Genomic DNA, 26,099 nt, shown 5'->3' with positions numbered 1-26,099 from the left:
TCAGAAAAGAAAGTTTGGTGTTTCGGTAATCAAATTCAGTGCCAATACACAGAACTGCCAATGGGTCAGAACTGCCGTTTTGGGTCAAAAGCAAGCCCAGTGCTGTGGGGCAGTGACAAGAAGTCTCTGTAGGTGCCATGGACAATTATATCTATTCCTCAAGCACAGCCTCGATTTTTCCCTTTTTCTTTTGAATTTACAAATTCAAAAGTATGTGTGAGGCGTCCATTCTCTAAAGGAATCAAAGCTATTTCAGCCTAAGAAATTCCCTTATGCCTTATTTACTTTACCTTTGAACCCTTTCCTTTCTAGGCTTAGAACCTTTTCCTTTTCTCACAGACAGTACACCTGCTTTCAACTTACCTTTTCATCTTAAAGAAAAAAAAAAGGTTTCAGATTCTTTTTATTTTCTCTATGTGTTGTTTCCATTTAAGGCACTTTCTTTTCTGATTTCACCTCTGATTTCTCTCCCCCCCCTCACTTTTAATAGTTCTGTGTCTTTTTCATTTATTTCCATCTCACTACCCATGTGCATCACCATTTTGTCTCCCTCTTCAGCTTATAAATCCTTGATGCTGTCTCCTTGGATTTTAGTTCTTCATCTTTCTTTTTTCCCTCTTATGTTGGATAGAGTCTTTCCTTCATATGAGATTCAGGGCTAAGCATTTCAAAGGGTGCTCAGGAACTGTCGTATTTAGGAAGAAAGAATTCAATATAAGGTTTCTAAAAAGTCTGACTTCTGATTTCTCAAACTTTATTAGTGCCACAGAGTACTGCTATAGTCTACTCTGATTGCCTGAAAAATGTAAAACATAATTTTAACTCCTGTGACAGGTGTCTGTCTAATACAGATCGTAGCATACATTTCAATATCATCCTATATAAGCTGAAGTACATCAAGTGATGGAGGCCCCAGAAACTCTGTTGGTAAATTGTTCCTTCAGGGTTTCCTAGTTGATCTTTTCTGATAAAAACGTATGGCTTCTATAAATATAAACTGAAGTTCCCACATGCTCATGGTACTTGAAATGTAAGTTTTGATCATCGGTTCCCCTGAAATACTGAGAAACACCCAATAAAGAGATAACATATCAACATATTCATGTTCAGATTTGTTCCAATTTATAAATATGGAGATCTTTTGCTCTTATTACATTTTTAATTATAGTCCTCTGGGAATGGCAGTAGCTGAAATGCTATGCTCTTAAGAAACAAGACATTTCAAACATGCTCATTATTACTGTTGATCAGTTTACCTTGCTTGTGTTCCGAAAGTTTTTAAAAGCTCACAGTATTCAGTTTAGACTTGCACATGGAGCACTGAATCATATGGTTCATAAGACCAAGATTTCACTTTTTTTGGAGGTTTTTGGTTTCATTTTGTTGAGCAATCTTAAGAGCAAAGCCAGTGTACTTTTCAACATTTTCATTTTGTTCAACAAAAAATACACTTAAAACCAAACCAAGGTAAGAAGCATTTATCAAAACAATGAGAAGAGCAATTCAAATAAGTTCATTATTGCTTTTGTATCTTTTAGAAAGCGCACATTTTGATTTTTTGTTATGATGTACATGCAGATTGAATTTTGGTTGCCCCAATATTGAAAAGCACCTGTAATTCTAGTCCTGTCAATAATTCACTTGCTGAAACTAAGGCTACTTAAATAATTAGAAGAGCATGCAAACTGCTGATTGAATAGCAATCTATATAAAAAAGAAAGGAAATATTAACAAAAATGGATAGGAAAGGATTGAATAACCTTAGTAGCTATTCCCCAGTTTCAATATGACATATTATATGATTTTGGGCAACACTCTCAATTGTCTAAAGCCATGAAAATCATCAAAAAATCTCAAACACAGTTTTGGAGACACCAAAAAGAAGGCCCACTTTTTTGAGATGTGTATTAAGATGTCTGTTGAGGGTTTATTTTGTCATAAGTGTATTATCTGTAAAATAACAATGATGGCATAGACAACTGGGGCAGGAAGCAAAGAGCAAAAGAGAAGAGCTGAAAGTTAGGGGGTGGTAGAAATTCTTTCAAATGAAAGATGCATTGAGAAACATATTTTTATTGTTACTGCTAATCTTTGACACATTCATTTGCATTGACAGGGTGGGAGAATGTGTACGGCTTTGACATGACCTGTATTAGGGATGTTGCCATGAAGGAGCCTTTGGTGGACATAGTAGATCCAAAGCAAGTGGTGACCAATGCCTGTTTAATAAAGGTTTGGTAATTCCAAATATACCTAATTATGAATGTTTACATCTAACTGCAGGATTCTTTGGAGATCTGCTGCTTGTGTTTTACTGCTATCTTTGTATGCTTCTAACTAGCTGCAGAAGCCATCATCATAGAATGATATTGCACCAAGAAGGAAAATAATAGTGCAGTTTTAAATTAGTACTAGTATACTGCACATGCCCAATACTGTCACTTGAGCTAAACATGAATATTGGTACCCTGATCACTTATGGAATACCCAAAAGCAAGATGCTCCTTGTGAATCTGTACTCATCTGGCTGCTGCTAACTGTAACTTAAGACTCTTACAAATTATACGTGTGCAAATACTGGATAAATAGAGATATGGTGGATTTACAGGTGAACTTTACTTGCCCTACCTTCTTGTAAATAGAGGTTGGAAAGTACTGATGGAATGTTGCTGAGGAGAAGGGCTGTATTAATTCTGTTTGCAGTAAAAAACACTGAAGCATGAGTTTCTGAATTGGTCAGCTCTGAGAAACAACTCTAATTTACTCCAGAGCATGAAATCAGAATTGAAACCTAACTTATTTGTATAACTTCCTAATTCTTAGCCCTATCTAGAATATTACTGTGTTCTCCCAGCCCCAACATCTGCAGCCAAAGGTTAGTTTGTACCCTGTTCTACAAATAAGACAGAATGGCCGCTACTCCCTCTTCACAAGACAATATTAAGAATCCATATCTCTTCACAAGAGAATTCATAGCTTGCAGGAACATATTGAAAGATCTAGAATTCCTTCCATGTGTAGGAATGCGCCTTATGTGTGAGGACTGCTCTCATGAATAATCTCACAGCAATCAGGTCTATGAATCCAAGAGTGTGCTCATTTATTCCAAAGACTCAGTTCTAACTTTTCCCTTTCGCTTTTTGCCAGTAACAAATACAGCATTAAGTATTCCCATATGCCAAAAGGAAAGACATACCATTAATCTGCAGAAACTTTACTGAAAGCAGCAAAAAGGAACAGAAGTAAAAACTCTATGTGAGTATGTATGCACACACAGTCCATCTGCACTGAGGGGAACACAAGATGGTTGTGTCCGAAAACAGCCTGAGCCAGAGCAATTTGAAATTGCAATGCACACGAAAAAAGCAGCTATTTAGACTTCACAAAATATGTCTGGAGAGTGAGATATCAGGTGGCAAAATGGGTTGGCTTCTCCAGAATAAAAAGTTATAAAAGCTGCATACCCTTAAATGAAGTGCAAATCTAATGTTTTCTTTAGAAGGTCTTTGAAAGTAACTGGGTTTAAGAAGACAGAAAAACTTCTTCAAACTGTGCCTATTCAGGTTTTATATTTAATTCTACATGGCCTGACATCTTTCATCTGTTCACTGAATGGTGCTTTACCATGTAATGGCACCTTAGGAGTAAAGCAGGTAATAACTACACAAGCAGAAACCACTCTCCATTCTCATAAACTGATCACTAAAAAAAGAAATAAAAATTGATGACAAAAGGCAGGAAGGAAGAAGGCTTTTGTTCAAGCTGGCAATATGGAAGCAAGAAAAACTGACACTGCAATTCCTTTTTTAATATAATTTACTTTTGCACGTGGTTTTATTTATATGAAGTGCATTTCTTTTATCCTGAAAATATTTGTAAATTCAGAGAGTAATACTAACATAAAAGAACATTTGAGAATAAACAAAGCAAGCATGTTTAATTATCCAAATGTTTTATTGTAGCATTTCAAGATAGCACAGCTTAGATTCACTAATGGACTTTTTAGGTGGATATTCAACCCAAAGCCAGGTGAGTGTGAGTTCCCTGCACATTAGTCAGTGATGGACTAGTCACTAGATGCATTCCTAACAGACCAGAACCCTGTGCTTCTGCATTGATTTAAATTTCCAGAGTAGATGCTCTGAATTATTCTACAAAATCATCAACCCCTGCATGCTGTGTAACCATGACACTTATCTAGAGTGCTGGAGACCTGAGTCAAATATCCTCATTTGTACTCTTGAAGAATTGGATGTAACCCAACTTTTTAACCCTTCAAGAAACTCTAGCCACTAAGCCACAGGTACACTGGGAAGTGGTGATTGCAGGGAATATAGCATCCTCTCTATTGTGGAAGCAACTCCTCTTTGAATGATCTCGTAAATATATCCTGGAGGCATAGGAATTTTTCTGGCAAGTAGATCTGTTTAAATTCCAATTGCCAGGGAGGGTATTGACCTTCAAACCACCAGAGTCAATAACTGGTCTCAGGAAAATTACACAAGTGTCCTGAGGGCCTACTGCATTCAGTAACATTACCTGAAAAACTGGAAAAGTTTGCTTCAAACTTAGTAAATTAGCTGTTTTCTTCTCTGATCCCCCTGCACACTAGAAAAATACAAATGGGCTTGGGGCGACCGGGAACTTTTTCTCAATGTTAATTTGATTTAGTGTTAGCACCAGAGACTACGATAACAACAAATTGTTCACATACCGGTGGAAACACCTGCAATGAGAGAGTAGCCAAAAGTTACAAAACCAGACAAGAGTGAAGATCATGCCACATCCAGTTTATAATAATAGTGTTGGACTTCCCTGAATATTCTCCTCTATCTAGATACAGGGAAAGAACACCAAACAAAACCAAAACAAACCAAAGGAAAAAAAAAAAGAAAAGAAAGGATCCTTCTTTTATGCTTATTCTTGTTGTGTAATAGCAAAAAAAAAAAAAACAACTGACTTATATGTTCAAATACCCATCTCTTTGAGAAATTTCCACTCTTTTGGAAATATTGTGATTCACATGTACGAAGCCTTATTTCAGAAGACCTGCAGTGCTTTATGCAGAATGGTACTGTTGCTCAGAGATCCAGCCACACACGTGAGGTGCTTGTCTGTGAACTCCAACAAGTCCCATGTTCTCCCACAGTTATCTTCATCCATGAGTCTCCTCATGAGACTCTTCTCTTGCTCCACTGCAACTTCAGTGAACTCCCTAATCACATTCCTTCCTCCCAGCTTCTCCTGAAGTGAATCTAATGCCACTAATTTTCCCTCTCTCTTCACTCTTTTTATCATTTTTGTTCTCTACTATTTTCTCCACTAGAAAATCTCACTTCCCTTTTCTAAGTGACTTTCCCTGTCACTCTTTCTTTTTCAACAGTTTTCCTCAGTATTTCCTTACAGCAGCCTCACCTTTATCACCTCTCCCCCCAAAAAAACAAAACCAAACAACACCCTAGTCATTTTCAGGCATTTCCTTCTCTCCAAGCAGGAAAAGATGACAGAAAATGGGCCCTGGCAGCAGACTAAGGTATCTTTTAGGTTGAAGCCATAGATACGCTCGCATCCCTGTTATTTTCATCTAATAGAAAAACAACATATGCTATCTAGTCAATCTTAGATACTCCATTCTTCCTTTCACTGCTCCCCTGAAACACCCAGAATATAATGTTTCTGCCCACATTCTGTCAGTTCTCTGCACTCTTAAAAAAAAAAAAAAAAGAAAAAAGAAAAAAAGAAAATTTGAATGATTCTGAATGTGGTTTGTGGGGGTGACTCTTGCATTCAGTGCTCCCCACGGATCTGTATGCATGTGTGCAATTTTCTCAGCGTTTGTCACAAAAGAGGGTTTAGCCCTTTCTCCTTTCCCTAGCAATTAATTTTACTTGTCAGCCTTCAGAGCAATGCTCTTCCTGATGCTGGCAATACCTGTTTATATCAGTGCTACTGGTCCTCCAGCTACTACATCTGCTCAGCACCTTTACCTTCACTGCCTTCACTGTCACATCCTGTGTTGGAGTGACCATTTCCCTTTGTCCAAATCAAGACAGCTGGTGCAGTGGGAGGGAGGAGGGGGGAGAAAACCCCAACCCCAAATCCAAATCCAAACAAACAAACAAAGACAGAACAAAAAACCCAAACATCAAAACCAGACGTTCACTGAGATTTTAATCTTTGATTTATCTCTATACTCACACAATCCTAGCTGAGTATGATGAATGTCTGGGAAGGGGATCCAAAAAGACATACGTTGGCACTCTAAAAGCAACCTTAATTATGAATTGAATGAGGAAACAGATCAGCAGCAAGTCAGCATTTTTCCCATCAGCAAACCTAATTCAAGGCTGTTTCTCTGATTAGCTGCATTGCTTTCAGCTAGGGTGATACCATTCAAACAAGAAATACATAGCAGCTGGCAACACCACATCTCAACCTCATTGTCATCATCGTTGTGATTATAAATGATCTTCTATACATAATTTGCTCAGTCCTAAAGCAATTTGTGCCACAGAACAGCTCAAGAACCATTCTTTATGCAGTAAGTGTAAAAACTTGACCTCTGTCTGTCTCGCTGCAACAGGGACATGTAGCATGGGATGTTTCATGGTCGTTTATAGAGTGTCAGCCACAGTCTGGATCTCCTTATTTAGCTGATAATTCTGACACTTTTATGTTGCTCAACTTAACACATTTTAATTTCTTAGTATAATTAAGAGCTGCATTTTGATTAGATCCCTGCTTAACTATGCCCATTTTGTAGTTTTTGAAATCTGAATGAAATCTGGTAAATCATTACTTTTCCACTTATGTTATGCAGATACAGCATTAGTCCCCTTTGCTGTCAGATGTAATTAACATTCAATAAGCAGTGACATTTAATATAAGACTGCATAGTAGCCAGAGTACAATTCACAGAGATCACCAAAGTAGGACTAGGCCAGTTTCAAAACTATATTAGTTAGCTGATTTTTAAAAACCCACATTTGTCTCATATCTTGCATAGTTAAAAAAAAAAACATGTTTTGGTCCTTAAAAAATAACTATAAAAACTGACCACCATTTTGTCCATCACACCTCTTCAGTATTTCTGAGACTAACTTCTCTAATAAAAATAATTCCTACTGCTTTTCATTCCACTTTACCCTGCAAAGCCAATACAGCTCAGAGAGAGGGAGCTAGATCCCTTTTATGTGCCTCATTATCTGACATAATTCAGAATTTTTCCCCACAGTGATACCACTAAAAAGCCACCAGAAATTACAGAAATCTGCAGCTGTCCCCTACCAGTCCAGTCTAGCTCATCAAAGCAAATTTTTCAGGCTGCTATAGAAGTCTGCCAGGAGAGTTTAGAAATTCTTATTCCTAGTATGCTTTTTTCTTTTTATCTAACTTTAAAAACAAAAGACAAAGGAAAACACCCCCCCCCCAAGAAAAAAACCCACCACCCAAAAAACCCGCAAACAGCAAAGCAAGCAAACAAACAAACACCAAAAAAAAAAAAAAAGAGGGATGGGGGAACAAAACCAAAACACCAAAACAAAAAACAAATTTTAAGGCTTTAAATGACCATGGGTCACTTGGAAACACTAGCGACTCAGGGTGCCATTGCAATGTAGTAGACTAATTTTCATTATGATTAGGTTATTCTTGAATAATATTGCTAATCAGACAGGCCCAAACTATAGCTTGCTTAAATCATCTCACCAGAAGTTTTCTAAGCTTCAGAAACACGATATGTGTTCTGTGCAAAGACCTCAGTAACTGAAATATGGCTGCATCTTTTTGATGTTTTTGCAGACTTCTCTTAGATTATAAAATGCAATTGCTAAGAAAGCCCCCTATTATGCCCTAAAAGAGCCTTCTAATGGATGTCCTAGACTATCCATTTTTGCAGTGTGTCTGAAGTAATGCTTGGAGGTCAGTGATATTATGACCCCTGTCTTTTGTTGCTAGAGAATTTGAAACATGCCTGTATTTGTCAAAGCACATCTTCACCTTGATTTCCTCTAGCTCCTGCAGTCCCTCCCTGCCATTCCCAAGGACATACACTCTTCTGTGAGTGACCTTTATAATCACACTCTGTCAACTTGGATAACCAGATCGTTTGCTGATTAATTGATGTATTCAAATGTACAATTCATTTCTTACAGTGTTAAAGGGCTGCCAGTTGTCTTTGTTGCTGATCATTAAATAAAATGCTTAAGTACATCACTTAAGGCATGACCTCAGCATCACATACATCTGCCTATAAAATGACTTTCTTTCTCCTCAAAACAGGAAGTTGATATTTATACAGTGAAGACTGAAGAATTGGCATTTACTTCTGCATTCTGCCTCCAAATTCAGCGTAATGATTACATTCATGCCTTGGTCACCTATTTTAATATCGAATTTACAAAGTGCCACAAGAAGATGGGATTTTCTACAGGTAATCTGTATTTCTTTTAATTTTGATTCTATTGCTATCAGTGTATCAGTGCTACTGGCCAGAAGATACAGGAAGGTTTACTATACCACCAGATTTGAATTTAGCAGTAAAAATTATTGTCACTTTGAGGGAGGTGAGCAGGAAGGGGAAAGGACAACTGCTTGTAGACATTCTGAAGGGGCAGTATTTCACAATGGCTACCAAGCTTAGAGCTCAGCAGGAATTTACCCAGGAGTTGATGCCCCTCGCCAATTATATCTAAATCCTGTGTCAAGTTTCTCAGATTAGATAGGGAATTGTTGGCTCAGGGAGAGATAGCAGCTTTGCGTCCCAGTTTCCTCCAAACTTGACAAAAGCTCTTGTGTGTCTCAGAGTGTAGAACAAAATCACTGGGATTTTTCTTGGTTTTTTTGGAAGACACATCCGCACATGCTGGTTTTGTAAATCAGCTTTAACAACCCAAATGTGGAACTCTTAACTTACCTTGATGAGCAGATATTTAACTCCATTCCAGTAAGGCATTATCTACCAGAGTAAAGAGCCAGTGTTGCAAGAAATGTAAAAACCTTATGGTGCTTTAATGACAAGAACAACAAATTACAGTTGGTGCTGGTTGCAATTAGCAACACTGCACAACTCAAACAGGTGTAAATGGGACTTGATGTAAGATAAATATGATTAGAATCTCCTTTTTTACTCCTTTTACAGGAGCTCTCAACCCTTTACACCAGATTCAAATGTCAGAGTACTTCGTTAAAATACTCATTTATATTTGATTCTGTAAGTGTAACCGTATGGATGATGTTATTTGGATTCTCATATTCTTATGTTTTTCAGTAAATGTGTTTCCCTGGTCATTCTATACAAGTGTTATACTATAGTATTTCTCACACCATATAGGCATCAATATGTGCTATTAAACAAAGTGTAGCTAGGGAGACATGAAAATCTATGAGGCTCTGCAGTGGTACCCTGAAGTGGTAATATTTCTGAGTTTGTTTGAAACAAAATTATCTAAGGTGGAAAACACTTCAGGTTTTAGGCATTTGTTTTTTTCCACAGAAGGTTACTTTTAGTTTTGTTTTTTTTTCAGGAGAATGTAGCGCATTAATCTTTTCTAAAAGGTAATATAGACAGCTTTCTGTAAAAAATTACTTTGAATAAAGGGTGTAGTTATCGTGTTGTGATGTTAACTGAAACCCACTTTAGTAAAGGAGGTCTGCTTATATTTCCAGAACTACATGAAAGGTTGTTGGTATCGCTGAGAATTTGGCTTCATTTGCAAAGGAATAATGGAAAGTGTTTCTGTTCCATGTGTGCTTATGAACATACATGTTTTAAGAAACATCCTTGAATAGATTAGGCTATTAGATTAATGTTTTCCGGTCAAATGTGTCCCACCAGCAAACCTGACCCTCAAACCCAGCCAGTCTTTGCTTGGCTCTTAGACATCCCAGTGAACAGGCATCAAAAGTGGCAAGGAAAAGAATCCATTATATTATTGCAAGGAGCTGCTTGTCTGCAGAGTAGACATAGACTTGCTCCAGTATCAGTATAGCAAAAATCCCTGGATAAGGACTTCCTTGACTTTTATTGTCTCTTGGGTCTATGGAATGAAGAAGGCTTACTCAGGCACTTAGAAAGAAAATGTTCTGCAAGACCACTGTAGGTGGGCTTAGCTTTCCTTAGCACATATGAATCGAGAACTTGAGGAAGGAAAGATGTTAAGTAGTATTAGGGAGAAGAGGCTACCTTTGGATAAAAGCCTAGGGCAGATACCAAGTTTAGAATAGCGTTTTTTTACAAAGAGGTTTTTGCAGACACTTCTAAACTTACAAATATATGTACAAGATATTTTATGCCTACCTGTCATAAAAAAGAGGGGAAAGGAGTCACAATCTCCAATATTTCTGAACCTCTATCAAAAATAAATGCTGTTCATCAGCAGTGCCTAAAAACCTAGCTTCTCTATCTGTAGCTCCTGCAGGCTACTACTTCATAGGTGCTGAATGCTTAGTCATACACTCCCATTCTCAAATCCTTTCAGCTTTGATAACTTCCCTTTCTCATAATTCTTTCTGCAACTGTATCTCTTAGCTGCTGGTGGCTCAGCCTCCTTGGAGGCTTGCTTAGAGAGTCTTCCTATGTCTCCAAATTCTGTCTCTTGGCAAATGCGACATTTCTCCTATTAAATTCTTTTGTTTGCTCTACTGCCAGTTCTCTCAACATCTTACTTCAGTAACTGAATTCTCCCACACGGTGTATGGCCCACCAAATAAAAAAGGTTGGATGTCATTGGATGCAAATAAGGAAGAGCTGCTAGCCAGATATCCATTCAAAGCTAAATTCTTAAGATTTTGAAGTCCATGCTCAAGTTGGTTGTTGTTAACAAGAGCTTCTTCTAGAACAGAAGTTTGCTCTGGCCTTCTTTGACACAAATGAGGCTACAGACATATCATCAATTATAGCAGTTCCAGGGACCACTCTGAAGCCTGGAGGAAGCAATTAGTAGAGACTTGTTTGCACAGAACTTTGTCATGGTTTCATCTGGGTCATATGTGCTCCCTTCTAATTGCACTAAGACAAGTACTGTTTATGTGGAGTGTTAACTGTTATTAAAACTAGCTAAAATAAAGTGAGCAGCAATTGAGGAAGAGGGTTTTTATACCATGAAACTGATGATAGTACATGAGTTGTTGTCCTGGGTTGAGCTGTAGCAGTCATTTTTCTCCTTCTTAGTAGCTGGTGCAGTGCTGTGTTTTTGACTTTAGTCTGAGATCAACGCTGATAACACACTGGTGTTTTTAGTTGTTGCTATGTAATGTTTACCCTGATCAAGGACTTTTCAGTCTCATGCTGTGCCAGTTAGGAGGGACATGGGAAGCCAGGCGAAAGCAGAGACAGGACACCTGACTCAAATTAGCCAAAGGGGTATTCCATACCACAGCACATCATGCCCAGTATATAAACTGGGGGCAGTTACCCAGAAGGCTGAGATCGCTGCTCGGGTTGGGCTGGGTATCGGTCAGCAAGTGGTGGGCAATTGCATTGTGCATCACTTGTGTTTATTGTTTTCCCCTTTTAGTTTTATATTCTCTTCCCTTGTTATTTCCCTTATCATTATTATTATTGGTGGTAGCAGCAGTGATTTGTGTTATACCTTAGTTACTGGGCTGTTCTTATCTCAACCCGTGGGAGTTACGTTCTTTCGATTCTCCTCCCCATACCTCCGGGAGCAGGGGGATAGTGAGCGAGTGGCTGTGTGGTTCTGAGTTGCCAGCTGGGCTTAAAACATGACAGTTGTACTCCAGGCACAACATCAGGACTACACAACCTTGCACAAGTCCATAGGACCAGACAGGAGTAATCCAAGCATGCTGAGGGTACCGGTCAATGTTTAATATCTTTAAAAGGTCATAGTGATGGGGAAGGTTCTTGATGATCAGAAAAAGGCAGCTATCACACTCATCTTTAAGACATGCAGTAAACAGGATCAATAGAACTACAGATCAGTCATCTCACCTCAATCCCTCTTAAGACTATGACAGAAATCCACCTGGAAACTATTTTCAGCTGTATAAGGGACAAGAAAGTAATTGAGAACAGCTGGTATGGAATTACCAAAGCCAATTATACCTTACAAACCTGATTGCCTTCTGGACAACTAGCTGTGTGGATTAGGCAAGATCAGTGGCTGTTGTAATACCTTGAATTTAGCAAGGCCTTTTGTACAACGTTGCATAGCATCCTTACAGCTATATTGGTGACAAATGGACTGGTTAAGTGAACAATAACATGGGTGAAAAATTGTCTCAAAATGTCAATTAGCAAAATCAAAACAGCGGCCAAATGTAAGTAGCACTCACAGGTGATCAGTAGTGAGGTCAGTGTTATTCCACATCTTTATTAATGATCTGAATGATGGGATAAAGTGCTCTCTCTGCAAATTTGTTTATAGTCCTGAACTGGAAGAAGCATAGGCTGAAGAGAGTGGATGCTATTTAGACAGACCTACACAGGTTCAGTATGAGCTGTTGAGAGCCTTACGAAGTTTAGCAAAGCCAAATGCAAAGCTCTGAAGATGGGATGTAACCATTCCATGCTACTGCTTGAGCTCACTGGATAGAAATAAGCTTTGTTGGAGAAGACTCTTGGATTCTTGTAAGCAGCAAACTGAACATGAGTCAGAAGTATGCCTTTGCAGCAAATCTGGCCAGTCATCCTGACTTGTGTTAGCATGAGTGTAGACAGGAGGCCTCTATTCAGCACATCATAAGGTGGGTGCAGAACAAGTTATTCCATAAAAATGTCATTTGGCCTTCTGTACCTGAAGGAAGAAACACCACTGTCTAGAAGACTGGTTTGGATTCTGAGCTGTTGGCAAAGCTTTACTGAATCCAGTAAAATATCTACGTTTGTAGGACATTAGCAAGTGCCACTTCACTGATAGTTCATTTTTTAATTATGAAGAAAAGAAATGTGCGATTTGGAGTGCCTGCAGTGCACTCACTGTTCATGGAGAGCAAATTTCCATATGTGTCAGGCTTTTATAAGGAAGATAGCTCTGCATAAGGGCATGTGCACATGTGCATGTGTGTACACAAGATAGCAGTTACAATTTAAAATGTAAATTCAGTTTAGTCTTGATCTAACAAGTTTTAGAAATTTTACAGAGGCACGTGCAAACAGAGAGCACATTCTGGATCTGAAGTCCTGGAAGAAAATCTCTGCATTTAGCAATTAAAAAAAAATAAAAAATTTAAACTGTCTAGACACATAGCCAGAAATTATCTGGTAAATACTTTTGCTTTGGAAGGTATCAGTTTGCCAGCACTGTTTCTGACAAAAGTTCTGTATCAGTCTTCAGATTCTAGAATTTTGGAACAAAAAAGCACTGTAAAAAATTCCTGTCCTGACAGGTTAAAAAAAAAAAAAAAATCTTTATGATTTCCCCACACAATTTCTAAGACCAAAAATATTTTTGCAACATTTATGTTAGAATTAAATGAGATCATTGTTTTATTAAACAGTGTTAAGACATTATTAGCATGATTCAAAAAGATGGCTCCATGTCTACATCAAAAAAGCAATTGAGGAAGCAAATGAAACAGAATTCAATTTAACAGAGGCTTCTTTGCCAGGTCAGAAAGTCTTTGTATTTGCATGGTTCTTAGGTTCCTAGATGCTCTTAACTGCAAGAATGCTAGGAAAAGGAAGTAACCAATGCAAGTTTATTAGGCACAGCTCAGAATTTTGAATTTAAATCAGAAATAAAAACAAATGAGTAAAATAGAAACCTGAACTAGCAGAATATTGTCAAGGGGATTTTACTAAGCAAAACTAGAAATTAACTGAGATCAGTGTCTATCTCTGGCAAATTGTCCATAGCGTCCGTAGCATATGCCTTTTAAAAGTCCAAAAATAGGTCAAAGTGCAGGTGCCCTTTTCCTACCTCTGTTCTCCTGGAAATGATAAAATCTGCTCTTCAGGGATCCTGAGTCAAAGCTTTCCTCTGTATCATTGTGATTAATAGTTTTTGATGAAACTTTCTTTCATGGTTTTGTGTAATTTTTTTTTGAACTAATTTAGACTTCTGCCTTTCAAAACACTTAGTGGTAGAGATTTCCCCAAGTTGAATCTGTAAAGGAAAGCATCAAAAAAGTGTCTATATCATGCCCAGTAACCCCCTTTGTGGAATCTTTCTTGCTGCGTGTGCTTTACATCTGACATATTCCAGTAAAAATCAGAAGATAACCCACTGAGAATCAATAGAATTGTGTTGTTGTAAAGCATGTTTGTTAATATAGTATTTAAGTTAAAGCATTCTATAAGAAAGGCTTTCTAAAATTTTTTCTTACAATTTAATTTTTAAGACAAAGGCAAAATTTCTGTAAATAATAACCATGCATGTTTTTCAGCACCTGATGCTCCCTATACTCACTGGAAGCAAACTGTCTTCTACTTAGAGGACTATTTAACTGTGAGACGAGGAGAAGAAATCTATGGGTCTATATCCATGAAACCAAATGCAAAAAATGTGGTGAGTAAGCATCACTGGTTCTAATTCCAACTCTGCTGGTCACAAACTATAATCCACAGTAAATGAAATGCATATAAGTAAAACAATAAGCATTCTGAAGGTTCTAAATTCATATTGTTAGTCAGAGCTCTAGTCACAACTTCACCAAAGCTGGTGGCAAAAATGACAACGCAGTGCTAATGTTACAGAGCTCAGCCTGCAAACAAGCTAGTATGGGAAGGAAGAACATCACCAAATCAGCTGCCCTCTGCAATCAGCTTGACTCACATTTTATGACACAAGTAGGCAAAGGTCCCTTCAATACTGCCACTGAAATCAATGGTAGGATCTCTTCTTCCAGCACAGGATGATGAAGAGTTAGTACTTCAGTTCTGCATCTATAGCCTTATTTCCCACTCAGTGCCCCAGAACTCTCCTTTAGGAAATTAAGTAACAGATTTCAGATGAACATCTGTATGAACTCACTGATCAATTGTATTTGAACTCCCTAATCAAGTGACATGGTAATTTCAAAACTGCAGCTTTCCACAGAAAATACAGATGTTTTAAGACTAAAGCTAAAGCATGATGGATATCCCAGTATCATGACCAGCGATAACTTCCTAAATTTCTCTGCCATGGGCTGAACTGAATCCTCCCCATGTCAGTTATTCAGTGCTTCTTGCAACTTGTAAGGAGACTATGAGACATGGTCTGATGGACAACCCATGCCTGTATAGAAGAGCAAGACGTGAGAAGTATGGCTTCTTGGAGAAACAGTGACCTCATTTTCTGCCAAAAAACCTTGAGCAGAATCTCTTAATTTTCTATTAGAACATACAGCCATTAAAATAACCTGGTTAGATTCTGTCTATGCAGTTGTTGCAATTGTTTAAATATTACATTGATTGCATCAAATCTTAACATTTCATTGCCTTCCTTTTTTTTGCACTGATTTAACTTTTTTTTGTACCAAATACAGATTGGATATGGCTTTCATAGTAGTGTTGATACAAGGGAAGAAATAAATAAATAGCAAAATAAACCTGGCATGAAAACAAACACATTTAGTTCTGAAGCTACCACTTGTTGTGAAAGTAGAGGAAAATAGTCTGTTTCTCACCTTTAAGCTGTTCTTGGGGGACTGGAACATTTTCTTTCAGGTTTAATGTATCAATTTTCTTTTGAGGGAAAAATTAAAAAGAATATTAAAAATTTGTTTGCACAGCAGTAAGCACCTGAATGCAGATCTAGGTGCTGGAATTAATGTGTTCTTGTTTGTTATCGTAAGACAGAGGGATCACCTTGGTTCAGAAGGATTTGTTACTGCTTTGTTCTTCTGAAACATAAGCCTTTCAAAAGCTTGTAGAGAGACAGCTTTGTTTTGTAGGGCTATGTAGTGCCTCTTTCAAAAAACGTGTCATTATAAGTAAAGAATGAGTGAGGGCTTATCTATAATGGGAGGTTTACTAGATCTATTCTGGAATAATTCCTAGTGTGAAAGCCCTTTACCCTAGATTAAGAGTATCTCAATGGGGGATACCCTTTAAAAAGTTGTTGCAGAATACATATGACAGCACAGCATTTCAGATACCTTCTAGTTGTAACCAGGACACTCAATCAGCCTAAAGAAAAATATACAAATATGCCTTAGACATGATTGTATGGTGAATGCTATTACACATCCTATATCCTGCTTTTCCAGTGTTAGTAACATTTAAAATCAAAAGAAGCTGGAAACCGCAGTAGGTATCTCTTGAATCTGAAGGTCAGCTCAAGCAATGATAACTGAATTCATACACTAAACTTATGGCCTTACTTTGTGTTGCGTTTAAATCTTTTTGCAGCGTGACCTGGATTTCACAGTAGACTTGGATTTTAAAGGACAGCTATGTGAAATGTCAGTATCTAATGACTACAAAATGCGCTAGCAAGAGACCTTTCAGAGATGAAAAGGAGAATTTTATCAAGTCCTGAACTGCTGAACTTCAAGCTAGGAGCAACTTTTTGCAAGATTGTTATACGAAGTACTAGAATGTTTACCTGGATGGAAAGTGGTAACCTGATTCCTCTTGCAGAAAGTACAGGGGGCTGGGGTCCCGCTGTGAATGTACAGTATACAGAACTGTAGCTTTTGTCAAACATATAGGAAAATAAGCAACAATCTTGACTGTTCTGGTTAAATTTAGGACGGCAGAAGATGCATATACAAATTGTACTACTTACTGTGAATTTCTGGCTCTTCCAAGCTTTGCATGTTAAAGGTGATTAGGGCAGTTTTCTCACTATGGAAGACCACTACAGCACATTACTGTGATACTATTACTGGACTTATATTCAATATAAATGAATATATATATTGTATATGAGAAAAAGATATCATTTCATAATAGGGATTTGTTTTGTGATTATTTAATTCTCATTATGCAGTTATGGAAAGGTAATGATGTTGCCTCTGGCACTACTCTAGGCAGTGATACAGTCCATTAACTGTCCAAAGTTATAGCTTTGGTAAATATTCCATGCAAATTGTAGATAAGAGCTGGGCATTTACGGAAAGTTAAAGCTATCTTTTTGAATGTCCTCTGGAAAATGTGGACCATTAGTTTTAAAATTCACCTTCACAAATGGATGTCTATCAGAGCTTTAAAAAAATTAGCTTTTTATCCTTGAAAATATTCTGTGGTGAGTTTTTATAGGTGGATTTTGCATGAGATCTTCTGAAATCAGACACCTAGTATTTAAATGTGATGAATGCAGAGTCTCTGAAGTGGTGGCTAATACATGTTTCTTGGCCATGCCATACATAAGTTCTTTGCAAGACTCTTAATACAAAATAATAATAAAAAAAAGTAAAATAGGAATTAGTGTTTTCTTTTGGTGATGTTTTAGGTATGTTTTAAATTGCAAAAACTGTTCTCAAGAGTGCAGTGACTTGCAGGAACAAGCTAATGTCTATGAAAAAAAAGGCAATGGCTTCTGATATTACTAAGATGTCTGTAGCTTCCCCATCCCCTTACACCACTTCTTCTTACAATATTTCCTTCTTACTGTTAAAATATTAACTGATTATAATTCTTCATACGTATCAAGTCTTTTTACTATATGAATGTTGACCATTTAATCACATGTAATTCGAGAAAAACTGCATCATCGGTCCTGTCTACCCATCGGTCTGCCATTGGGCATCAAATCATTTTCCATCATGTATTGTATGAGACTGACTAGTTTTTTGCCTAAAAATATTTTTAAGCACCTGCAAATAAAGCATACTTGAAGATGTATTTTGCCAGTATTTGTTGAATTCTAAGTTTTAGACACTTATTTCTATTGTTTTTCCCTTCACAAAAACTGCACAGCACTTCCATTTTCTAGTGATGGTCTAGGGATCGTATCATAGGATATCTATGTAGAAAATTAAACTGTAATTCAGCAGTAAATGTATTACTTGCAGTGTACTTGATCGCTGTTGTTTTAAAGCACTTTCCTTTCATTTTCCTGGAATGAGGATGAACAACTTTCCTCACAAAACAACTAGAATTTTGTCTGTCAAATATTGCTGCAATTTTCAAGGGATCGGTTCACAGCAAGATCATCTACTCATTCAATAATAGCTTGGACCACAAAAACCTCCAGAAGTCTGGGGTTTTTTGCTAACATTTCTGTGATTCTAAGACTTTCAGGTATGGAATTCTACCAGAATTTTTCCTCAGCCCCCTACATTTATATAAAGATACTCAAATTATGTTTTCATCTTCTTTGCTGACTATAATCGCTGAGCTGACTATAACAGAAAGAGGAAAGACTCTTGCTTTGTTTGTCTCACACTTTGACAGCACTTCAAACCATCCACTTCTTTGCTCACTGCATGAGTCTTTAATAACTTTAATATTAAAATAATAATAAAGAAGGAAAAAACTCCCAAACACCTTGTTTAAAAAAAGACAAATCACACACACACAAAAGAAAAGAATTCACAAGGGTCTGCCTGCCTTTACTGAGAATAGGTCATTTTTGCCTGATAGAAAGCCTTGGACAAGAAGCAGCAAAGAAAACTTGATGAGAACAGCTCGTTACTGAGTTTGAAAGGTATTTTAAGCACTGCTGTGTACTGCCCTTTCTGCCTCATCTTTCACCTAATGACAGTGAAATGTAAGTCTCTCTTCAACAGTGACCACCTTGCCTTCATACTACAAGTGCCCATTCACTTCAGCGTTGCAAGATTAAGTCCTTGCTGATATTGTTAATGGCACAGTTCTGGGGTGATGGCCGGACTTCAGTCACATTTAGCCCTCGGAAACTTGTCTTGTGCTTTTCTTCACATCAAAAGCATATTGCATATTTCTCCATCACATAAAGAACTGAGAGTGACTACTGAAGTACTGAGTATCTTCAAATCACACTGATCAAAAAGAAAATTTAGGCTTCAAAGGTGGTACCTACCTCTAAGGTTTTGAAAGCACCAATGAGTTCATGATACGTAAGGTCTATTAGGTCAGCATTAGTGAAAAAGGTATGCAAAGAATTTGCAGGCCAGGTGCAATTGGCTTTCCTCAGCAGTCCAGCAAGTTTGAGTAACTACCACAAAGTCTGAGCCTAAACTTCTCAAGAATAAGAATAAACTCTTCAACTGAGTAAGAATGTCTGTCGTGGACTCCAGGGCTGAACACGAGCCACTGATCTTCAAAGATGTGCATTAAAGTAGTAATGACAAAATGATGGTTGACATCTGAAACAGATGTAAATTTAAAGTTTTCCTTCCCACTGACAAGAAAAGATGATCATGAGCTGAGGATAGAGGATAAGAAAGAGCCTGAAAGGCAGTAACTAAACAAAAGACTATCCTAGATGAGCAACAGATCAAGCACAGAAGAAAGAGAAAGCAGGTCACTTCTGCCTTGATCCTAATCTTAAGGCGAAAGCATTAAAAGCCTTCTGAAGGATTCTCCTATTACTTGAAACACAAAGAAACATCAAAAAAACCCCTAAATACTGAACATGCACCTAAAAGGCACAGTGTGCATTTCACACTTGCAGTGCTTGTAGAATTAGGGAGGTAGTGTTAAGAGGGACACTTTATGTTCTCAAGGTCCTCTACAGAGCAGTATGACTCACACGTATTTCTTGTTCCCAGTGCCAACTATCCCTTTTCAGATGTTGTTAAAGAAGTTTCACAATTTTGGTTAAGGTTGGGTTTTGCAGGGCTTCCTCTGGGGGCCTTCTTATGGGCAGAATTAGGAGTTTTATAGCCTTTTTAAACTTTCTTAGACTTTTAATAGAATTTGAAATGCTTCAATATATAGACAAGAATACTACCCAAGACAGCATGTTTTCACTACAGAGATAGTTTGAAGAACCTTATAGGAAAAAATTTCTTACAGGATTTATTTTAAATTTAATATTAATTCATAAATTAATTTACCCCATGCAGATTTTATTGTAAATAAGAAAAACTTCCTTCACTTAGAAGGTAATTTTATAAAGGACAAGGAGCAATAGGTTCAAAGTTAAACAGGGGAAGTTCAGGTTAGATATAAGGAAGAAGTTCTTTACTGTGAGGGTGGTGAGGCATTGGAACAGGTTGCCCAGAGAAGTGGTAAATGCTCCATCCCTGGCAGTGTTCAAGGCCAGGTTGTACACAGCCTTGGGTGACATGATTTAGTGTGAGGCGCCCCTGCCCATGGCAGGGGGGTTAGAACTACATTATCTTAAGGTCATTTCCAATCCAAATTAGTCTGTGATTCTATGATTCTATGTTTATAATGAGGAATAAATACCTGCCTTAAGAAAATGATCCAGCAGACACTCTCCTTTGCCTGTAAAGTATTCCACACATATTACTTACATAATATATATATATGCTGTCATTTAAACATATTGTCAATAACATTGTAAGTTGTCCAATTCATATGGATTGAACTCAGTCTAATTAGAGGACAATCTGTCTGTGTTCTATAATCAGTAACTTCAAGTACTGTGCATACTGATAGATGTAACATACTCTCTGTGATCAGAATGTTCTGCATACCTTATTTTTTTTTTAAGTATAGATAACATTTAAGAAAGATTTGCTTAGCAAAACCATGTCCCAATGTCACTAGTGTAATAGACAAAACAACACAGTATTATAATTACTTTCATGACTCCTTTCTCAGCTGAATGAGAGTAGATTACTTTAGCTACAGGCAGTGACTTCTGCAATTATGTGGAGAGGAGAGGTGAGGGTTAAAAAAGGAGGTACCCAGAATGAAAAGGGGAGAGCATAGCAGAGTACCTGGAATTGTTTTGCTATAGAATCTCATAGAATCTTTTTGTACATTTGTAATGGAAAATTATAATGACCTGCTTGGAGTAGGGCTAACTTCAGAGCTAACTCATGTAGCCCGGAGCCTTGTCCAGATAAGTCCTGAACATTCTGGAGAGCAGTTCCTCCTGGGCAGCTGTTTCACTGCTGTGCTAATCTCACAAGGAAGCATTTTATGTTCTACTGGAATTTGTCTTGTTACAACTTGGGACTGTTGGCTCTTGTTCTTTTACTATTTTCCCCTGAGAAGAGCCCAGTTCTTTTTTCACCGTAACTCCCCATTAGTTCCTGGCGATACAATTAGTTCCCACTGTGGTCCCCTCATGGTAGTTCTTCTCGTCCCTATAAACCCTTGATTGCATTTTAGTCTTTCATACAAATTAGAGCATCTATCCACCTGTAATCCCTTCCCCTATTCCCCATTCTTCCTTCCAACAGAGGCAAGGTACATTATTGCTGCTGTTATACAATATTTAACAAATTTATCTAAGTGTTTTGAAAATAATGTAACTACAAGGGCCGCTAATTAAAAAAAAGCCTTCAAGTTCTCTTACCATGTTGTGTTGGTGGCATAGAGGACACAGTTTATGAGTAATTTTCATCTTGGCCTATAGGTGTAAGTTTATGACAGTGGGTGCACTTGCCTAGTTTGAACATACAACAAAGCCAAGTGATTTATTTTTCAATATGCATTAAGCATTTGCAGGCTGGTTCCAAGTGGAAAACTGGGAGGTTTCTCAGAGGTCATCTCACCTGTTAATCTCAAAGCACACAGGCGAGTGGGAGGAAGACAAACCTTTCAGATCATATCTAAATTTCATAAAAATTGTGAATTTACAGCACTTAAAAATATTTTTCAAAAGCAACTGAAGAAACTAAAGATGTTTCAGATCTGATACAACAATGTTTGTTGTTGTAAAAGCCTCATTGTAAAAGAAAAAGAAACCCAACACATTAACATTTCATGTATCGTTTTAAGGAGGATGTGAATCCTCAGCTAGAGATTCCTCGGGAATATTGGTATTTCTCCACAGTATGTTGACGGCGGTGAGCCAGGGCAGTAGTATGTTTAAGGGAACAAGACTGCTCCCTGAAAATAGCTGCTACTTCTGGGGATGGATTAAAAAAGGGTAAAAAAGACGTGCTATACGCAGCTGAGACAGAGTAAGAGGCCATTTTTCCAGTCTCTGCAGGTACTGATACCATCTCCTTGACTCCCTTTCCTTTCCATTTTCTTATTATGCTTGATATTTTCCTCATTTTTCAGTGAATAATGCAAACAGCATGAAGAAAACATTTTGTTGAGAAAGCTTAGAAAGAACTACGGTGTGATTGTGAAACAGAAAGAAACCATGTTAGATTTGAGATGACAACTACAACTAAAAATCAGTCTTACTTCTTCACAAAACATAAAAGGGCTATGCTACACTCTAAGCCATTCCTCTTCATCATCAGACATGGTCTTTCAGAACAACATCAGTCACCAAAACTGAGCCCGAGCTGACACTTGAATCTTCAAGTGGAAAATAGAACATCCTCTTTTGCAGTTCATTTCTCTGCTTTCATGACTAGCCATTTCCATTTATTCAAATGAACCATCATAATTTCCAGCACCACACAGCCCTAGAACTACAAATGGACCCGTTTGTTAGGATCACAACAGAATTTAATCAGAAATCATACATATCTTACTATTTTGAAATATGAAATGGCAGTCCAAAAAGGCACACATAACTCATTAATAGTAACTTGTAATGCTGAGCAGCTAGCAGAAGTACTTTATTATAATAGTGGCATATTTTTTATGTTTATTGGCATGACAAATCAATGTCACTAGCTAATGAAACCTGATTAAAGCAAAAATTATTTACTTCCATAATTGTCTGATTATCCTATAATTGCCATTATTACCACTGACAGAGCATCTCAGAAAAAATAGCTCAATATCTTGCTTGTTTTTGCATGGGATGAGTGTTGGCAGGCAAGCAATGTAAGTGTTGTGTGGAGCTGAAACAGCAGCATGTGATGGTTAGCATTTGTAGATCATGCAGACAACAACAAAGCACATGATGACAACAAGTTTTGAGCTATGAATTGAGGATATGGAAAGGGAAGAGTTCAGAAGCTAAAGGTATCCTTTACCAAAAAAAGATGTGGAGATAACTGAGACAAGAACTTCTGAAAGTATTCAGAAAGTATTCAGACAACCAGGTAAATTGGTCTGACACCTCCCACTAACACATGTAGCAGAGACATAACATTTTCTGGGAGAACTTTACATTTGAGTTCTACTGCTAAATGATACAGAGTTCTGTTAAGCAAAGGAACATCTGGTCTCAATCTGGGCAAATGCCTAGACCATTCCAATCTAATATTCATAAGTCAAAATGCAAAATTCACTTCTGCTTGCCAGAGTATTGACACTATATTATGTTCTTCCCATCCTTGTTCTTTAAACAGTACTGACACAATATGCTGTTTCTTTTCCTTCAGCTCAAGATGTTTCTAGCTTGTACGTCAGTGATATACAGAAAACCAGAATCTGCTTATAAATCAAAACCAAACCTAAATCAAACTTTTCTTCTAAGCTGTCCTTATCTTTCATTTGCCTGTGCATTGTGTTCTTTTTATTATGGTACACACTCATATAATTGCCTGTGTTAGTAAGGATAAATCTAGTCATCTTGGAGATCCTGCTAGTCCCATGAGGCTTTGAACATAGAGGGTCAGAATTTGAGGAGGCAAAAAGTACCACTGTGATCTATCAGCCTCTTGAGAATATCTTGTTCCAACCTCAGTGCTGAAGCAGGACAATCTGGAGCAGGCTGCCCAGGACCATTTACAGCTGGGTTTTGAATATCTCCAAGGATGGAAACTCCATAACATCTCTGGGAAAACCATTCCAGTGTTTGACCACCTCTACATTAAAAAAAAAAAAAAAAATCCAACATATTTTCTTGTGTTCTAGTGGAATTTCATGTGTTTCAACTTGTGCCTGTAGCCCCTTGTCCTGTCATTGGGCAGTTCTGTAAAACGTCTGGCTCCCTCCCCTTCATTCCCCACCTTTATCATGTATTTACCCACACTGATCAACATCCATCTTGAGCATTCTCTTCTTTAGATCCTCTGGGCCCAGCTATTCAGACAGTTTTCAAAGCACTTTTCTGTCCAGTTATCTAACCTATATTTTGTCATGTTGTCAATGAGGATGTTATAGGAGACAGTGTCAAAAGCCTTACAAAAGTTGAGGTAAACAACACTGAGGACTCTCCCCCTACCCACCAAGCTAGCTATCTCACTGTAGAAACTACCAGCTTAGTTAAGCATAATTTCCCCTTTGTAATCCAATGCTAACTATTCCTGATCACTATCTTGTCCTTCATTTGTCTGGAAATGGTTTCCAGGATTAGTTGCTCTGTCACTTGCCTAGGAATTGTGATAAGGCTTAACACCCTGCAGTTGTCTGGACCCTCGTTTTTTGTTCTTCTGGAAGATAGGATTGACATTTTCATTCTTGTGAATGTCTTGCACCATAGAGTGCTTTCATAGCACCCTTGGATGCTATGTTGCAGGGTGTTGTAGCAGTCTCAGACAAACTGTTAATGCTTTAATGTTGGTATAAAAAGCAGACATGCAGAAAGTTTTGCTCGACTGAAAGATTATTTTTTTCCATCTATACCACAGAAAAGTTGTAAGGAAATGTTGGAGGTTTCCAGTCCAACTTACTGCTCCAAACAGAACTTTCTCCAAAGCTATGCCAAACCCCTGTGGCTTTGTGTAAAACCTGACTAGAAAACTTCCAGGGACAGGGGTTTTGTAAGCTATCAGCAGATCTGATAAAACACATTCCCCTTCATGATAGACCATGCCTTGCTTACCTAGCTTGATATTTTGAGACCTGCCAGCAGGTAATATTTAATCATTTGATAGATGCCTGTAATGTTGATTTTGCATGACTACAGTTTCTTGATTGATAGCACCCTTCAGAAGTCTATCTTTGCACAGCTACATAATCTCCATAGCGATGACAGAAAGATACTTTAGCTGCTGATCTACACAACCCTAAGAATCTTGCTAACAAGAAGTATTAAACAAAATTGCCACTATTTAATAGAATCATAAAATCATAGAAAAGTTAGGGTTGGTAAGGACCTTAAGATCATCTAGTTCCAACCCCCATGCCATGGGCAGGGACACCTCACACTAAACCATGTCAACCAGTGTTCAAGTCCAACCTGGACGTGAACACTGCCAGGGATGGAGAATTCACAACCTCCCTGGGCAACCCATTCCAGTGCCTCACCACCCTTACAGTAAAGAACTTCTTCCTTATATCCAATCTAAACTTACCCTGTTTAAGTTTTAACCCGTTACCCCTTGTCCTATCACTACAGTCCCTAATGAAGAGTCCCTCTCCAGCATCCCTATAGGCCCCCTTCAGATACTGGAAGACTGCTATGAGGTTTCCACGCAGCCTTCTCTTCTCCAGGCTGAACAGCCCCAACTTTCTCAGCCTGTCTTCATACAGGAGGTGCTCCAGTCCCCTGATCATCCTCGTGGCCCTCCTCTGGACTGGTTCCAACAGTTCCATGTCCTTCTTCGGCTGAGGACACCAGAACTGCACACAATACTCCAAGTGAGGTCTCACAAGAGCAGAGTAGAGGGGCAGGATCACCTCCTTCGACCTGCTGGTCACGCTACTTTTGATCCAGCCCAGACACAGTTGGCTTTCTGGGCTGCGAGTGCACACTGAAGTCGGCTCATGTTCATTTTCTCATCGACCAACACCCCCAGGTCCTTCTCTGCAGGGCTGCTCTGAATCTCTTCTCTGCCCAACCTGTAGCTGTGCCTGGGATTGCTCTGACCCAGGTGTAGGACTTGCACTTGGCATGTTTAAACTTCATGAGGTTGGCATCAGCCCACCTCACAAGTGTGTCAAGGTCCCTCTGGATGGCATTCCTTCCCTCCAGCGTATCAACCAAACCACACAGCTTGGTGTCATTGGCAAACTTGCTGAGGGCACGCACTCAATCCCACTGTCCATGTCAGCGATGAAGATGTTAAACGAGACCAGTCCCAACACCGATCCGTGAGGGACACCACTCGTTACTGGTCTCCAGCTGGACATTGAGCCGTTGACCACAACTCTTTGTGTGTGCCCATCCACCCAGTTCTTTATCCACCGAGTGGTCCATCCATCAAATTGATGTCTCTCCAATTTAGAGACAAGGATGTCGTGTGGGGCAGTGTCGAACACTTTGCACAAGTCCATGTAGATGACATCAACTGCTCTACCCCTGTCCATCAGTTCTGTAGCCCCATCATAGAAGGCCACCAAATTGGTC

At 38.3% G+C, this 26,099-nt stretch overlaps 1 protein-coding gene across 4 annotated transcripts in view; it reads left to right on the top strand.

Moving 5' to 3' along the window:
* The window catches only part of PRMT8 (protein arginine methyltransferase 8), a 60,703-nt gene extending 42,969 nt beyond the window's left edge, over positions 1-17,734 (top strand). For all 4 annotated transcript variants that reach the window (XM_062614136.1, XM_062614137.1, XM_062614140.1 and 1 more), the window contains 4 exons: positions 2,117-2,232; positions 8,281-8,431; positions 14,350-14,471; positions 16,298-17,734. In XM_062614136.1, coding sequence (XP_062470120.1) covers positions 2,117-2,232; positions 8,281-8,431; positions 14,350-14,471; positions 16,298-16,381 — 473 coding nt within the window. In that variant the 3' untranslated portion in view covers positions 16,382-17,734. The remainder of the gene's footprint in view (positions 1-2,116; positions 2,233-8,280; positions 8,432-14,349; positions 14,472-16,297) is intronic.
* Positions 17,735-26,099: the final 8,365 nt, after the last annotated feature.

Source organism: Pezoporus occidentalis, unplaced genomic scaffold, assembly GCF_034315485.1.
Source record: "Pezoporus occidentalis ecotype Australia unplaced genomic scaffold, CSIRO_AGI_Poc_V1 ctg172, whole genome shotgun sequence".
NCBI lineage: Eukaryota > Metazoa > Chordata > Aves > Psittaciformes > Psittacidae > Pezoporus > Pezoporus occidentalis.
This window is presented reverse-complemented; position numbering and strand designations above follow the sequence as displayed.